The sequence below is a fragment of the Triplophysa rosa genome, linkage group LG4 (assembly GCF_024868665.1).
Source record: "Triplophysa rosa linkage group LG4, Trosa_1v2, whole genome shotgun sequence".
Lineage (NCBI taxonomy): Eukaryota > Metazoa > Chordata > Actinopteri > Cypriniformes > Nemacheilidae > Triplophysa > Triplophysa rosa.
The window spans coordinates 2,063,796-2,081,249 of NC_079893.1; the positions used below are offsets into that span (position 1 = coordinate 2,063,796).

The 17,454-nt window shown below is 38.2% G+C and overlaps 1 protein-coding gene across 2 annotated transcripts in view; it reads right to left on the reverse strand.

Annotated features, from left to right (window-relative positions):
• gpc6a (glypican 6a) overlaps positions 1-17,454 on the reverse strand; it is a 151,542-nt gene that overhangs the window by 42,825 nt on the left and 91,263 nt on the right. For both annotated transcript variants that reach the window (XM_057332362.1, XM_057332363.1), the window contains exon 4: positions 13,524-13,689. In XM_057332362.1, coding sequence (XP_057188345.1) covers positions 13,524-13,689 — 166 coding nt within the window. The remainder of the gene's footprint in view (positions 1-13,523; positions 13,690-17,454) is intronic.

The window sequence follows — 17,454 nt, forward strand, 5'->3', positions numbered from 1 at the left end:
TACTATGGGAGTCAATGGGTGTCGAGAACTGTTTGGTTATAAGCATTCTTCCAAATGAAGACCTGGTTGTTGTTCAGGTCCTTAAACATCATTAAATGCTGCACGGCAAAATCATTCACACATATTTTCATAACTGCACGTGTGTTCACGTCTACTTCAAATAAACGATCCAAACCAAGATAATTCCTGATATTCTCAACTCATGTCCATCATATTCCTTCAGGAGGTGACATGACAGTATATTAATGTGCCAATCATTAACAGATTCACTTTATGGGTCTTTCAAAGACATAACAGCACCACAACCCAGTTGGATCTCACAAGATTTGGTAAATGTTTTAAGAGGCGGCTAATTCCATACAGTATGAATCTGTACAATGTGAATCAGACAGAACCATACAACTATAAAATAGCAATAATGCAGATCTAAATGCAACATTTGAGATCATAGAAAGTCATATGAATCACTAAAATAGTGATGAAACACTATAAGATCTGTAAAAAGCAAAGTGTCCTAATAACACAGATCAGTTCAGTCACCTGCAGACAGTAAAGCCGTCGTGAGAAACCTACAGCAGTGGTGTTTCTGAAGAGTTTGTCTTCTGTCATTCGGGGTTCTGGACCCCATTTGTACCTGTCAGATCTGTCACTATTTACCATCTGTGACTCAATCACTTGAGAAAGAGAACAGAGGCGCTGCACGCTCAAATAAGAGAGAGAGAGGGATTTCACATGGTATGTTATTTAAGCTTATATGTAAAAACCTTTTAAATATTAAAATAACTTCACTTTTGACTAAACAAGTTTTGCCTTCAAGTCCTACTGGGAGGTTCCCGTTTATGAGCTGAGACCTGTGATGTTGTAAGGAAGATTTAAGTGATGTTGCCTGAAATAAAATGCAATAAATATGAATTGACAGAGCCGATCCTCCCTCTACGCAACTACTACGCAAGTTGAGTAGGGCCCCTGCACCACCAGGGGGGACCCTTGAGTACCAAATCATAAACACTACGTATAATGTAAGCAAATTCTGCCTTCGGATGTGTTCTGTTACAAACTTTACAGGAATCATTTGGAAATTTCCTTTTTAATACTCAATTTATTTAATTGCTGTGACATACTCGGACATCATGCAGTGCGCGCAGGTGATGACATGCGCATAATGTGATGATGCGTCTTTACATATGACCATGGCTTCAAAACGAAGCTATCCGTCTGTAGCGGAAAAGAAAAACGGCAACAACGTTACGCAAAATAACAAGGCGGCATGTGTTTTTGTACTATTTCAAAGTCTTATTTAGTTTTGCCAAATTATGCGAGTACAGATTTACAAATTTACTAGTTGTCCACTGGCATACAGTTGGTTTGACTGTAGACGTTGGATAGTCGTGAATTTAGGGACCGTCTCCAAAGTTACATACACATTAATATTCTAACTTCAATAGCATTTACAGGGAATGACTTACAGTCACAAAACCAACTGAACAATGCTCATGTGAGTCTCAGCTATAATGCACACCACAGCAATCCACTTCTTATAGTTTACAGTTATGCTTATCTAATTTGAACTATTATGATGAGGGCCCCTCACAAAGGTTTGCATAGGGCCCCAGACGTCTAGGATTGGCACTGTGAATGAAATGATTTATTTCTCAGCTTTTCACAAAACAAACAGTTTATTAGCGCTAACGCAACACAATGATGCGCATTAAATGTGTGATGAAGTGACGCTTCATCATTCTAGTGCTGCCTCAAAGAATCACGGGAGATTTTTGTCTCATGAACCATTGAAACATCTATTAGATTTTCAGGCTAGTATACCTAAAACTTGAAACCGTCCATTATGACAAACATTTCACGATCTAATGAAATCCTGACTAGGATGCATCATGCAACCAACATTATTTCACACATGACACATTGTAGAAGTCATATGGAAAAAACAATGTTTATTTCTGTTCATAATTAAAACATTATTCTTATGACTGATGATGACATTTTTTTTCCGACCAATAATCATTTCGTTCTATTTCACTGAGGCGAAAGTGACGATACGTGTGAACATCTGCCCCTCTTCACGCTGCCATGACAGCAGACAGCTGGACACGTTGTTATGGAGACGCAACCGATGGCAACGGCCCGGCTGACCCCGTCACACTAGTGCTTGTTGTGCATCTCAGCTGTCACTCACAGGAAGTGTGTGCGGGATAATTAGCCAGAATCAACGCTTTGATGAAAATCTGCTGCGTTTTTCTCAGATTAAAATATTCACACAATGAAACGTATTTCTGTCCTATTCTTGAGATAAAAAACACATTTAGGAGGCTAACTGTGTTCAACAAATCTATAGGTTGGAGATGAAGCGTAGAAACTTCATATTTAGCATTGCAACACGATCACGTGTCAATTCGCATTTATTTCACAAAGCGGCTAATTCGAGCTTTATTCTTGCTTTTTTCGAACAAAAATGTGCATGCTAAAACAAATTCCAAATCTAGCTGATCACTTATTAAAATAAAACACTTTTTTTATATTATGTCTGTCAGGTAAAATATGGAAGCTTACAAGCCCAAATGGTATATATTTTATATAATAAAAGTTGAAAAACGACATCATGATATATATAATTTAAGCGTCCCCACAATCTTCTACCCGTGCTTGATATCTTATGCACAAGGACAGTCTCTGACACACAAGAATATAATATTGACTTAAATTTTCATGAATCATGAGGTGCCTGCGAGGTCCTATTTCGCATGGAGCAATTAAATAGAAATGAGCAAATAAAATCAATGCGGATCACTTACATTGTGGTGACAAAGGTCTCACCAAAGGACAACACAAGGGCCTAAATCTTAATTAGCCTTTGTAATTAGCAGAACGCGGGGAGGAAAATCCGATAGCGGGACGAGGCGCTCGAGCTTGCTCAGCAATACATGAAGAGAGAGAATTCATGTTTAGCATTCATTGATTAATGCAAAGAGCTTATTAACATACTTCTCTTAGCATTTCTGCAGCCTGAACCTACGTGTAAAGTGCACAGCTTGCAAATATATGCGGAAATGTGCATTATACAGTCAGAGCACGCTGCAGTGGGTAAAACACAGAAACCATCAGAGAAATTCTGTTGGATTTAATAGTTATAATGGGAGTCGTATTGGTTTTAATGGAAACGGATGTATGTCTGGAGGCTCTACTGGTTATGTGTTGAGAACCAGTAAAACACCATTGAATCCTACTGGAATCAGACACTACGGGAAATAAGTTTGTACTGGTTTTAATGGTGAACAGCTGATGGGTCATAATGGCAGAAATTGGTACTGTTTCTTTTCCGGCAGCGTATTGTATCCCACAATGCAAAGCGATTTGATTTAACCAATAAACAAGAAATACTATCGTCTGCTATTTTTTACATCTTAACTCAAACTCAGACCAGCGTATGAATGTTTTCATTTAAAACGAGTTTGCTTCCAAAATGAGATGACTCCGTTTTTCAATTTTTCAAAAATCATGTTTTTTTTTATTGTGCATTCCAATTAATATCAATCAAACTGCAGTTGGTTTCTTTTGATTTACGCCATAATAACTAAACAAATACAGCTAACTAACACGACAAAACACAATAAAAGCATGATAACATAATAAAAAACATGATTTTTGAAAAATGTGAAAAGGGGAGTTTTTGGAACCAAACTCTTCATTTGCATTAAAATGCCAAACGGATTCATTTCTGAGCGCACAGCTGGACGCTCATGGCATTAAGAATGCAATGCGATGAGGTCATATGTCAAATGTAATCACATCACGCTACAACAATGTAGAATACTAATGTTTACAATGCTAAACCCACTATATTTATTTCATTTCGAAATGTACTCTTATTTTTTAGTCCGTGTAGAATCTGTAGCCTTAAGCTCTGTGTGCGTGCATCTATTATACGGCGGTACCTTTCTCTGTCACCGAACATCCCAACAAGATGCTGACGAGACAAATGATAATGATGTAGCACTCATAAAACACAACAGCAGCTGTTTATCACGGGAGCTGGTGACTGATGCTGCGCTGCCATTCAAAAGCAAAAATATGAATCCCCTCGTACGCCGCTTCATGTACCTGAACCGTAATGAATTCTGTATCCTTCACTGACCTCGAAACATCCTTCACAAGCAAGCAAAACGAGTTTGTGTCAAAACCAGCCACTTTAATGGCTCTGGAGCTGAGAAACTGTAACACAGTCTGCAATTACAGGCCATGTTATGAAACTTTCCAACCTGTAAAGATGAAAGTGCACGTATGATCATACGACATCTTTCATTTGATGGGGATGAAACCGAGGCGCTGAGGTATGGGCGTACATTCACTTTCAGAACCACATTTGCCTTGAAAATTACAGTTTGATTTATTTCAATTTTCAAATGATTAAATTCTGAATAAAATAGAAAGATGGTGCAGAATTGCAATTCAAATTTAAATCTCCACTGTAAAAAAATCTGTAAAAACAAACGGAAATTTTCTGTAAACTGGAAAAACAGAAATATACCTATTTTTTTTCTGTAAAATTATAGGATACAAGGATATATATTAAATAGTTTCCCCCATTTTTCTTGTAAATGTGTTGTCTTGTTCTGTAGTTTTATAGTTTTGGACCGTATTTAAAAAAAGAAATCTTGTTAAAAAACATAAATGTTCTTGCAGCTGGGACATAAATTGTAAAATAACGGGTTTTCCATGTAAAATTACACTTTCCCTGTTTTTCTTGTAAATTTGTGGTCTTTTTCTGTAATTTTACGTTTTTTTAACAGTATTTCCAAAATACATTAAAAATCGGTAAAAAAACGGTAAATTTAGTAAATCTGTAAAAAAATAACAGAAAAACTCTTTTTTACAGTGTATGGGAGATATTTTAAAGACATTCAAATAACTTCTACAAATTTAGTCACTATAATTTACCCATGCACATGCTATCATACACACAGCATAAAATATATTTCCATAAACATTAGAAATAATCTTAGAAATCAATGTTTCAAAAATGCCTTAAAATGAAGAGGTCATTTCATTTCATATTTTCACATGATGTACACAATGTTTGTATGACTTGCTTTGAACTGAAATGTTGTATATTCTTCTTTTTGTCTTTCCATTCATCACGTTGAAAATTGCTCATTCATAATTCGCTTCCAATTTCATGCCAACACAACACACAGGTGCTGAGAATTCATCCAACCAAACAATGCTAATTTACATTTCCCCAAATTAACACTGGACTAAAAAACAGATGGTCTGTGAAATTATGCGATGTAAAAGCTTAAGACAGTACAACATATTAAACAGATTGTCAATCCTTTACGGCTTCATTTCCATTCATGTCAAAATAAATGTCCCATTTAGCACATTTGCATTTCTGCATTTGGCAGATGCTTATCCGCAGTGATTTACAGAACAATCAAGTTTATAGACGTGGGTTGAGCTACAGGAGGACTTTATTTATAAAATCAAATCTATCCTTGACTGAAGATCCGCGAGACCTCCATTAACAACAACTAAAACTCTGTACCGCATGAACGTGTGTTTTTAAAAATGCTCTGGATGTGATGGTTAGTCACACAATTGCAGAACATTTCCTTGTAGCATGACAGCTAGATAATAACATACTGTACATGTCAGGAAGTATGCAGTATGCCAGAATGCAGATCATTCCAGGAAAAGGTTATAAACCACTTGAACGGCACTGACACTTTAAATGTAAAAAAGCGCATGCTTTTACTATAACGGATGTCTCTTAAAAGTGACCACGGTAAACACAGTACTATTACCAGCAAACAAAAAAAACACATCCGTGTACTGGACTTTTAATACGAAACTCAACACTATCATGCTAACTGGGTGATGCTAAATAATGCAACATGCGATATGATAATGCTTTACATTTTTAAATCGATGTAAATTATACTGAAATATAAAAACTGAAATTATGTAACTAACACAATATACTGTACATATGAAAAGAAAGCATCGCTACAACTTCGGAAAGTAAACAGGCCTGCATTACAAAAACAAATCTCACAATGTCATTTTAAGAATGTCAAAAAATACAACGTTCACTTTTTGAAATATTAAAATCATCCTAATGTTGCAAACCACTGCAACACAAATGTCACAATAAACACATTTCCTATATTTAGACGCTTTCAACATATCTCGCAGGCCAAAGCCCTTAGCAACCATTGTTGTACGGTTGCTAAGGGGTTCTGAATGATGTTAGCACATTGCTATGCAGTTGCTATGGTGTGTGGGTGGTTACTAGGGCTTGCTAGGAGGCAGCTCTCTGGTCCAGGTAAAAAAGGTCCAATTCCAATTCCAAGACCAATTCTTATTGATATTCTTGTCCCTAAATCTACTCCGGATGAATGTTTGATCTTTTATCTGAACAGCTGAAAGTTTAGCACTGACTGTAGTGTTTGCCTTAACTAACACCAATGTATTTTCTACATGCTCAGCACAGAGTCCATTAAAACTCAACTGCTCCAAACAACAGGGCCAATGTTCTTGTAATGTGGTTTAAATCCATTGAGTGTCCAGCTGTTGTTTGTCTCTTGTTCGTCATTCGTGAGGTGATTCAGGTGTGTTCTGATATAACTCAGACTCGGGGACGGATGAAAACTGCAGCAGTAATGACCAGCGTGAACTCCCACGAAAACACAAGACACTTCAGCTCTGAAAACAAGTGTCATCAGTGTTCCAAGAGCCGTCTCTAAAGTCACGTTCATATTTCATTATTATCCTGTTGTCTTTCCTGGAGGTTTGCTCGGAACGCTAGACAATCTCTCATGCACATCACTGTTTGCCAAGAGAAATTCTGTTCCTCCAGGATGAAAAACAATAAGCGCACGATGGATTTCTGTAAGTGTAATCAGGTGGGTTGTGGCGACTGCACACGTCTTATATCACTTACAGGTAGATTGTGATGTGTTCTCAGAGCATTCTGTGCGACTCTGAAGATCTTACGTACACGTTTACATATGCATGACAAGCAGAGTTTACACTTTAAACCGTAAATGCTTTAAACCTAATGCCATAACAGCATAGCAACACCCATAGCAACCATTTAAGCAGTTTGTGCATTGTTGCGTTGTGATTTTGACACAAGCAAACAAAACTGTTTTTTTACGTCTCACATTTTTCAAACAACTCCTTGTATCATCTTTTCCTGCGTGACTTCCTTTCAAGCCTTTTTTTCTTTTGTATCTCAGTGAACCTGCTTTATTTGCGGCTCACATTTGTTCTCCTGCCGGGTCTTGAAAAAAAGAAACCGAGACTGATAAAGATGACAGAAGCAGGTGGATAAAAGAGGCGGAATTCAAGTGTAGGTCAGAAATATGCGAAAAATATCAAAACGAACATTATGCAACCTAATGTGAAATGAAAAAAGCAAACAAATGATAGATTGATGTAATTTTACAGATTTTTCATGTAAAACAGAATTTTACTGTTCAGAATTTACAGTCCAAAACTGTAAAATTACAAGACAAACAAGCGGGGGAAATGTAATTTTACAAAGAAAAAACTTTATTTTACAGTTTATAAACATGATTTGTTTTTTTACAGAATACTTTTGAAACATGGTCAAAAACTATAAAATTACAGGAAAAAGACAAATTTACAAGAAAAATGGTGAAAACAATTTAATATATATCCTTATATCCTATAATTTTACAGGGGAGGGGTTACACTGTGTGAGATCACACTGGTGTGTGTGCTAATTGTGTTCAGTTTGAGATGAGAACACTTCACAGGGTTTCCGGTGGACGGCACACAGTCACGAGGGAAAGTCAGAGCGGTAAATTATGCAGCGCTCCTCTGTCTCTGATGCTCTTCTGCCATCACTCAAATATTAAACAAATCCCTCATCATGTCCTAATGACACTCACAAGCTAATGGAGTCGACACACAACGAAGACGTTTGAGACTAGAAGACATGAGAAGTCCAGTGATCTCTCAGAATCTAGTTACTATACAGTATTTACATAAAGTGCAATCAAATAAAATACCTTACAATACAAATGAGATGCACACAGACTGAATTTAACTGACCCATCAACATTTCAGACCACAGAGTCTCATGTGCGTATCGCATTCAGGTCAAAGCGCTCCATTCTGAATTTACCCTTGAGGATCCATACAGCACACAACATCTATCATCAAACATACGCATTATGCCGTGATGTAACAGCTCAATCTTCTCTCCAGGTTAAAGGGAGATTATTACACAAAAATCCGATTTGAGTTAAACAAGGATTAGAACTGAATTTACTGCACTTTAAAGTCCCCGTGAACCGGAAGTTGAGATCGTTTTTACTTCCGTAATTTGACGCATTCCGAGTGAAACGGAATTTCGAAGGAGAAGAATAGTGGGCGTGGCTTTCGTCTTTCTCTGCGATTTAATTGGATGTATAAAACAGCCGTTGCATTTTGAAATGAAACTGGCAGCAGACTGACAGGTGAAGGGGAGGAGTTAACGGATGCTCCGCCCAAGCCGTCTAACATACGTCATTTAAGATGGAGTCATTTCAGGGCGGAAGTGCATTTTCAGATTTTAATTGAAGATTATGAGCGCACACGATTTTTAAAGAGAGAATGACCCGCATTGATCAACTATTTACAATAAACGCTGCAATATTTCATGAAAAAATACGAATTGTAATTTCAGACTTTAAGATTAAAAGAAAGATGACCCAACCGTTATTATTTTTTTCACTCCTAAGTTATTTCAAACTATTAGAAAAAACTCTTAGGGACTGGCAGCCTCAGTTACTATTCACTTTCATTGTATATACAAGAGATTTTTTGAACTTTAAAGCCACACTATAGAACTTTTGCTCACGGCTCCCCCATGTGGTTGATAATCTCAATTGTCTGTGACCAGTGGCATAAATAATGTCTCTGTATATAAAGCTTCCCCGTGGTCAGCGCAATACACGTGAATTTGTTTATTAAGCTGATGGAACCGGCGAATGTCGAAACGTCGTTTGGAAACCATGTGGCACTCTTCCGCAGGCAGGGGATGGGCGGGGCTGTGTGTTCGGGTCGGCTATGAGGCTGCTCAGGTAGCATCGGCAGTATAATTCGTCCGGTTAAGAGCTTTTCTACCACTGAAATAATTTTAGAGACATTATTTTAAGGTCGAAAAAACTCCAACGTGTTGCTTTAATGGTGACTGCAGCTGTGCGTCTCACAGTCATTAATTTCACTTTATAATGGAGAAGAGTTAAAGACGAGCCTGTGAGAAACTCACTGCCACAGGACTGTTGTCATGGCGATGCCATGGGATTCCTAGCCCTTCGACCTGTGGTTGCTAGGATGCTCTGGACAGTGCTAAGTGTGTTTCTATGTGGTTGCTAGGGCATTCTAGACTTGCTAGGATTTTTCTTACCGAGTCCCCCTCTAGCCCGCTCACAACAAGAACAATAACTACATTTAAAATGATCAAAATAACAGCATTCGCACCGGACGATGATAACAATAAGCAATAATACTTTATATATATATGTAGCTATAGTTTTATGGTTAGTAAATTACTTGCACATGATGTGAGAATCACTTACGCCTCAAGCACAAACTGTGTGCGATGAGTTCAACTTTCTACGAGTTGAATACTTAATCCTGAAGTGTAAGTGTGAGTTCTAGTGACAGTGATGCATGCTTTAGCAAACATGTATAATTACACACTCATCTTCGTTTCTGTGGTGTGAGGATTTCACAGCAGATACTGTATATACAGTAACTCACAGCATTAGCTGATGCTTTGCAGCGTCGCTCTGGAGGAATTTATTTCTGCTGACTGTATTTACACACCAATAATTCAAGCTCTGACGGCTCAATGGAAATCCACAGCGTTCTTATTAGAACATGTAACACTACAGCACCTGTGTGTGTGTGTGTGTGTGTGTGTGTGTGTGTGTGTGTGTGTGTGTGTGTGTGTGTGTGTGTGTGTGTGTGTGTGTGTGTGTGTGGATTTTAAAATGACACCCCTGAATAAATATCTGCAAACGCTTTTGGAGTCAATTAATGTATCAAACTAGATGTAAATGAATGAGATATATTCTTTACTTTTTCTTCTGTTGTAAATACCCCTAACTATACATTTCTCTATTCTCTTAATCTTCATTTTCTTCATTTTAAATGTTTCAATTTTTATTTCTACTTTTATCTTTTAAAGTATGTACATCTTAATATTTTAATAAGAAAAATGTTACATGTTCTTATGAGAAAATACAAAGCAGAGTTATGCTAAGCACTTTTATGATTTCTTTCACACAGGAGAAATTCAAATATTTTTATTAGCTAGCAAAACCAAGCCCACTATTTTAAAGCAAAACATTTGAATGTGTGCATCAGTTTTGAAGAGGTCGGTCAATAAGCTCTTCATCCTGCAAACTGCGTGTCACCGAATTCAGATTCAGAACCCGAGAGAGATGAATGCTCATAGGATGAGGTTGAAATGATACTTCCTCCAGCATCTGACCTCAGATCAGAGGTGGTGTATTTATCAGAATAACAGTAAAGCAAAGGCCTGATGCTTTCTCGGTATCGTGTCATTTCTCTGAGACCGAAGAGATCTGCTCTCATTAGATCTGGAGGAGCCCGAGGCCGACGGTGGGAGAACGTCTCCTGTGGTTCCTCAAGTGAGATGAATGCAAACCCTCCCGGCTTTACCAGTAAATTAATAACACAGATTAATAATCATTTCTCACTGCAGTTACATTTGTTTCGTGGCATTTATGGAATCATATCCTTGTAGGAAACGTTAACGTGTAACAGCATGAAGCTTTAACCGCTGACCGAAAATAAATTGCGAGACATTATTTCTCAGAGGACAAGTCAAATGTGGCCGCGCAATTCTTGCTTGCGGTAGATAAACAAATTACATTTGTGTTTGTGAATTTAAAACACAGCTATTTTAACTTGAATTCAACTTATATAGATGCTCCATCATTTTAATATGTGTAGTGAAATTAATTCAAATAAAAATAATAATTTAATGAATTAAAACTAATTAAATATACAATGAATACATCAAGAATTTTTTTTAATTATGACAAAAATAATGGAAGTATTTTAAAGCAGTCAATAATAAAATAATTGGAAGTGATCAGCAAGGGCCATGAATAGCCCCAAAAAACAAAAAAATAAATAAATCACAATAATATTTAATCTCAGATGTTTCTCCCGGACGAAAATTAAACAAGGAGCAAATTGTGACTTTTAAAGTTGTTTTTAAAAACTTTTATGGGAAAACTAATCTCGGAAATTTCATGTGTGTTTTTCTCACAAGTTTCAGATTCCTACAATAAAATGATTAAAAAGACTGCTTGATTATTATGTGGCTCATCTAAATGAAAGCATGCAGTTATCAGTATTGGCATCAGCCATTGACAAACCCATACCGGTCAAGCACAAGTTTAAACCTATCGAAACGGTTCAATTTCCAAAAGGCCTTACCACCTAACAGCGAGGGCTGTTTGTGTGAACGTTCGGTATAAACCACATGATTTCTGCGATCGATGAGCTGCACGGGGTCGAACCCGAGCGAGATGCCATCTGAATGTCTTCACGGGCCTGCCAATCAATGCAGGTGAGAAGGGCACATCAACCGAGGCCGAGGATAAATGCCATGAGTGCCACACGGTCCAAAGGTCAGTATTTACCGCCGGACCAGCGCAGATCATCTCGCACTGATGATATTTCAAACAAAAACCCCGCTTCTGTGTGGCCTTTCTAAAAATATTCAAAACAAAATGAATTATCCTCTTTTGCTAATCGAAGTGTGACGCCATAAACCCAGTCGATATCTCTCTGTGGGGGAGAATTATACTGATTTAAAATCTATACCGCAGAAAATGAGGTCTGGAAATGCAAAACAAAACTTAAACGGCCTGAGAGGAATTGTAAGTCTTTAGGGACGTCGCAGCAGGAATGGATTTAAGCTTTCGCCTGAAAACAAAATACACACTCACATATTTTAAACCTGTCATTCTGTAATGAATTCAAATGGTTATGGTCTGCAAATTACTGTATATAATGTGTATTTTCACTGGCAGCTCTTTTGACACTGTGTATTGCAAATGCTTACAGCAAACACTCAACTTCACAGATTGTGGGAATCCAGCTGAACCATCACTTAAAACATGTACCACGTTAAACGGACAGATCACCCCCAAATCCCATTTTCTGATGTGGTTGTACAGTAAATCTGTGCGTAAGTCTTTCTTCAGTAAAACACAAAAGATATTTTGAGAAATGTCTCAGTGGTTTTATGTTCATACAATGGAAGTCACTGTAGTTCAGTTGCCTTTCTGTCGGTCTCTCGACGTTGTGTCGACAGAATGGGGTTTGACTTGATCATCTTCTGACTAACTTTGAAAAGGCCAATGAAATTGGCGAATGAAATTTGCATGAGGGAACTGATATGTTCCCTCCATCAGGGAACATAGGTTACAGACGTAACCGAGACGTTTTGTTTGTTTATCAACACTCTTCAAAATATCTTCTTTTGTGTTCTGCAGAAGAAAGAAACTCAGGTTTGACATGACATGAGGATGAGTTAATGATGAAAGATGTCTCTTTTTTGGCAGAAATGTCACTTTAAACCTCAATTCAACATTGATCTGCATTCAAACCAGTTTCACTTCTGTATTGAAAAGTTTGGATTGCAAAAAGGGCCACATATGTAATCACAACAAAGCCAGACCTGAATCTGAGTTAGGTCTGAATTATTTGGAATAAAATGAGATATGCCGTCATTTTCTAAGTAATGTGATATGCAATGTGTGAAATAATAATGCTTTATAATATGCTTGTACAGTAAAAACCAATTACAAAAAGGCTGAAAATGATACAACCAGTACACGTTTTAAAAGAAAGCATCTAAAAGATGTGTTATTGTGTCATCTGACAATGTCATTTTAACAACAACAACTAAAAAAACGTTCTTTTATCCACATCAACCTAAAACTCGACTATACATAACGTTTTGAAATTATCGCCTTTGCGATATAGATTTTTGTGATATCTCAATATTTTTAAATGATCGGAATCGATCTTGCATCCCTCATTTGAGTTTTCTTATGTGATGCATACCCAAAGCCTTTATGGTCTAGATGACGTCAGTATGAAAGAAACGTCATTTCAAATGAACTCTGAGAGAAACTCATTAGAATTTTTTGAAAGAAGCAGAAACATCAAGAAAGTCAATAAATCAATAATGATTTCCGCAAAACCCGTCTGAAACATTTATGCATTTTCCAAACGCTTTTATCCAAAGTGACTTAAAGTGCATGCAGTGTGTGTGTGTGTGTGTGTGTTCACTGGGAATCAAACACACAACCTCATGTGCCGTTAACGCAAACCTCTACCAACTGAACTACAGAAATATTGACAGACATGAAGCTCAGATATTTGGATTAGCAAATCATGAAACCGCCCCAAACTCTCAAAAGACACAAGTGAGAAGCAGTTCTTACCAATGAAGAGGTTCCACTCGGGATCGAGGTCGGCCTGGTTGGCCAGACATCCTCTCATGACGTTCTGGCAGTAGTTGGCGCAGGGTTTGAGTTCTGGCATTCCTCCACAGTACGGGCAGTGCAACATTCTGGTCAGCGCTTTGCTGCACGCCGGTGATATATTGACCTGCAGGAAAAACAGAGAGAAGTTAGCTCTCTCTGCGCTGAAAACCTATTCCAGGCTTGTCCAAGGGAACGTGTTAACCTGAAATATAGCGAGACGCTTCGCTACACACTCATGATCTACTGTAGGACACGAGTCTGATTCCTGATCCAGCTTGTGTCGCGCGTAAAGCATCTCTCTGAGTGAAGAGCGGCTCTAGGAAACATTGGAGTAGATTCTGACATCGACATCAGTTAAGGTGAACGGCTTGGCGTTGTTTTGTATGGACGGAGCTCATGTGACAATAATTTACCTCTATGAGCATCGGCGTGCACCTCTGATAATTACATGTCTATATCTTTAAACCCGCCGTAGGAGCTTGAACAGAAGCCATCTTCTGTCCATCACAGCCAGCGGACACTTTAAAGGTCAAGGTTGCATTGAAAGTAGACACAAGGTCAATTGAAAACACAGGGCCGCGGGGAGCAGGGGGTCTTTCTGAGGGATTTAAGGGGACGTGTCACACTGATAGCTGTGATCAAACATGACGGTGTTGTGTGGCATTGGTTTTACATTCTACATGCAGCATGAAACCTCAGCCGATGGCAAGATGCCTCCAAACCAACCTGACCAAGTTCAAAAAGCTTCATAATGTCCCTTAGGAAAATTACCACGATGTTGCTACACTCTTACAATAAAAGGTGCTACACGGTGCCATAGAGGAAACTTTTTTTCGTCGAAATGGTTCCACAAAGAATCTTTAATATATGAAGAACCCTTCTGTGTGTTTCTTCTGAAGGCGCGAGGGCGGGGTTGCAGGATGATTTCCAGAAATCGTTTATTTTATTATTAGAAATAGCGTGTGTAATCAATAAGTGAGACAAAACATTAAAATATTAGTTAAGTTGAAAATAAAACCATGCAAATAAAAAGCCATCAGTCTTAGGAATTTTCTCGACCTCGATCATGACCCCTGAGGTGATTACGTCACATTAACCACATTAGCAACCGCATTAGGTTAGGTGCAGCAAGTTCATTTACAGCACCACGTTAATCAGTCCCATGTTCACGGAGATTATTTTTCAGGCTTAAGTTTAGGATATTCTTATTTGAGGAAATGAAACGTCGATTCATATCGACCAAAGACAACGCAGGGAGGCCAGCGGAAGAGGGCGGAGAAGCGCCGCAGTCAGAGGGGTCATCGTCCTCAGGCACATCCATCAGCACTCTAATCAGTTTGATGAAATTCGACCATCTGTAGTAATAGTTCATATTTTATGTATAACAACAAGTAAAGTAATGAGTAAATAACTATAAAATAATATTATCTTAGACTGTGCTCTTTTGTGTTGTCATTATGCGCGTTTAGGCTGAATAGGTGCATGTGCGCATTTGCGTGCAACGTTTGTAAATACTTTAACCACCTGCGAGGATAGTGGGGGTCTCGAGTCACTGGCACTGATATTTTGATACCTTTGAATGGTTCTTTGTGGAAGCAAAAATGGTTCTTCTATGGCATCGCTGTGAAGAACCTGTTAATCACCTTTATTTTTAAGAGTGTTTGGTGAAATTAAAGTAGACATTGTCTTTTGGCAGACTGTGGTTACTATAGCTTTACAACAACCAAAATAAGAACAAAAGATGAAAAGTTACTATAGTGAGATCATGGTAAATTTGTGACTGCTATGAGTTTACTGTGTTTTAATCCCAAAACTAAAGTTACTATAGTGAGATCATGGTAAATTTGTGACTGCTATGAGTTTACTGTGTTTTAATCCCAAAACTAAAGTTACTATAGTGAGATCATGGTAAATTTGTAGCTACTATAGTTTTACTACAAAAACATTATAGTAGTCAGACCGTGGTAAATTTGTGGTTACTATTGCATTACTGTCAGGTTCACTACCGTCAAAAATGATTGACAATTAGCACACAGCTTAGATTGGCGGTATGGTTCTGTTCTGGGCAAAACTCCCTGTCCATCCATACAGCCAGAATGAATAAGATCAGTGAGCGCAGTGATAACCCCCCGTAGGGTAAACAGAACAGAACAAGCAGATGTCATTAGTTCTGAAAGACATTTAAGTGTAACACATAATGTAAAGTAATTGAGACTGTGAATAAGAATAACAGTCGAGTCCTGATTGAAAATGTGAGGTGGAGCTGGGGATGGAGGAGGGTAATTTGCTCCTGAGCAATGCGGTAAGATGCTGTTAGCTGAATGAAATTTAAAACGTAAATCAAGCGTATGGTGTTAGTTCTGGCAGGTCACACGAGTTCAGCTTGCATCAGCTGATCACATCAGGTGCAGCTAATCACCGTTAACCAATAGTCATACAACACACACTAGACTGCGTCCTATTTAAGTTGCATTTCTTTGCTCCTTATTAGCTGCTTAATCGTGTTGCACTTAAAACCCACCTCCATCCCCATCTCCTCCTTATCTGCCTGTATCTTCGGATCTTTTCATTTAATCCCGTTACGCATCAGGAACTGTTCTGGTTCCCCAGGTGGGGACAGTATTGCTGCGCTATGTCCATGCAAGGCTGCATGGACGGGCAGAGAGTTTGCCCAGAACAGTTTCATTCCACCAAACTAAATATATGCCATCGTTAAATAATTGACGAGTGGTCCCGACAGAAGCTGTGATTGCGTCATGTTTCTATAAGGAGGATCAGCTGATGCGGTCTTGACTCGCGTGACCCGCCAGAACTAACGCTATACGCTTGACTTTTTGTAGTAAAACCACAAAAACGAATGTACTGTAAAACAAACGGCATGAATTAGAAAAGTAAATCACGGATGAGATTTCTTTAACCCTCCTGTTACCCTTAAATCTGATAACATCCTTTTCCCACTGGGGTCAATTTGACCCCATCAATTTAAACCTCCAGTATGTGATTTTTTTACTAAAAGGTTTGTGTCGGGTAATTTATATCTTTGTTGAGTCCTTAATATCATAGCAACCCATATCTCAATTGTTTCTCCTAGACATGAATGAGATTACTGTAAATGGAGAGCAAATGGAAACTTTTGCTTCAGTCTCATGTGTGTCTCAAATTTTTCTCCTTATAAAAAAAAGAGTCAGAAATCTTCCAAATGTGTCAGTCATTAGAGTTCCAGAAGAGATGTCAACAGTGAGTGCGTTTACATGCACAGTCTTACTCCGGTTATGCTTAATAAGCTGATAACGTGTAAGTCATGTAAACGCGTAAAACGGTTTTCTTCTGTAGGGGAAAGCTCATAAACAGCGTAAGCAGAAACCGGCTCGGCAGAGGTAGTTTTTTGCCCATTACTCCGATTTCGCACTGCATGCAAACGGCGATGACGTCACTGCACGCAAGAAACCCGGCAAATCTCAAACTTCCATGTAAACGCGGTTTTCTGCGTAGCTGGTTTTATTACTATGCATGTAAACATGTGAAAACAGGTTTCTTTTTAAGCCGATTTTTGATAGATATCCATTTATTTTGTGCATGTAAACGCATTCAATGTGTCAAACTGAGCTCAGAGTTGTCAAGTCTGCAATCAAAAGTCAATATTATTGAAGATCTCAATATCAACTCAAATATTTCTCATCAAATCCAGATGATTTCACCTCTACAATCGACATTCATTTTACACAACCAGACTCTTCATGCCTTTGAACAATGACACCCTCATTTGATTCTCTTTTTATTTCTTCTGAGCAGTTTTGGGAGAAACATCCACATGTTGGACTCAAATGATGAGAACTCCATGAAATCTATGAAACACTTTCCTCTGGGTCACTGTGTACTTCATGCTGTA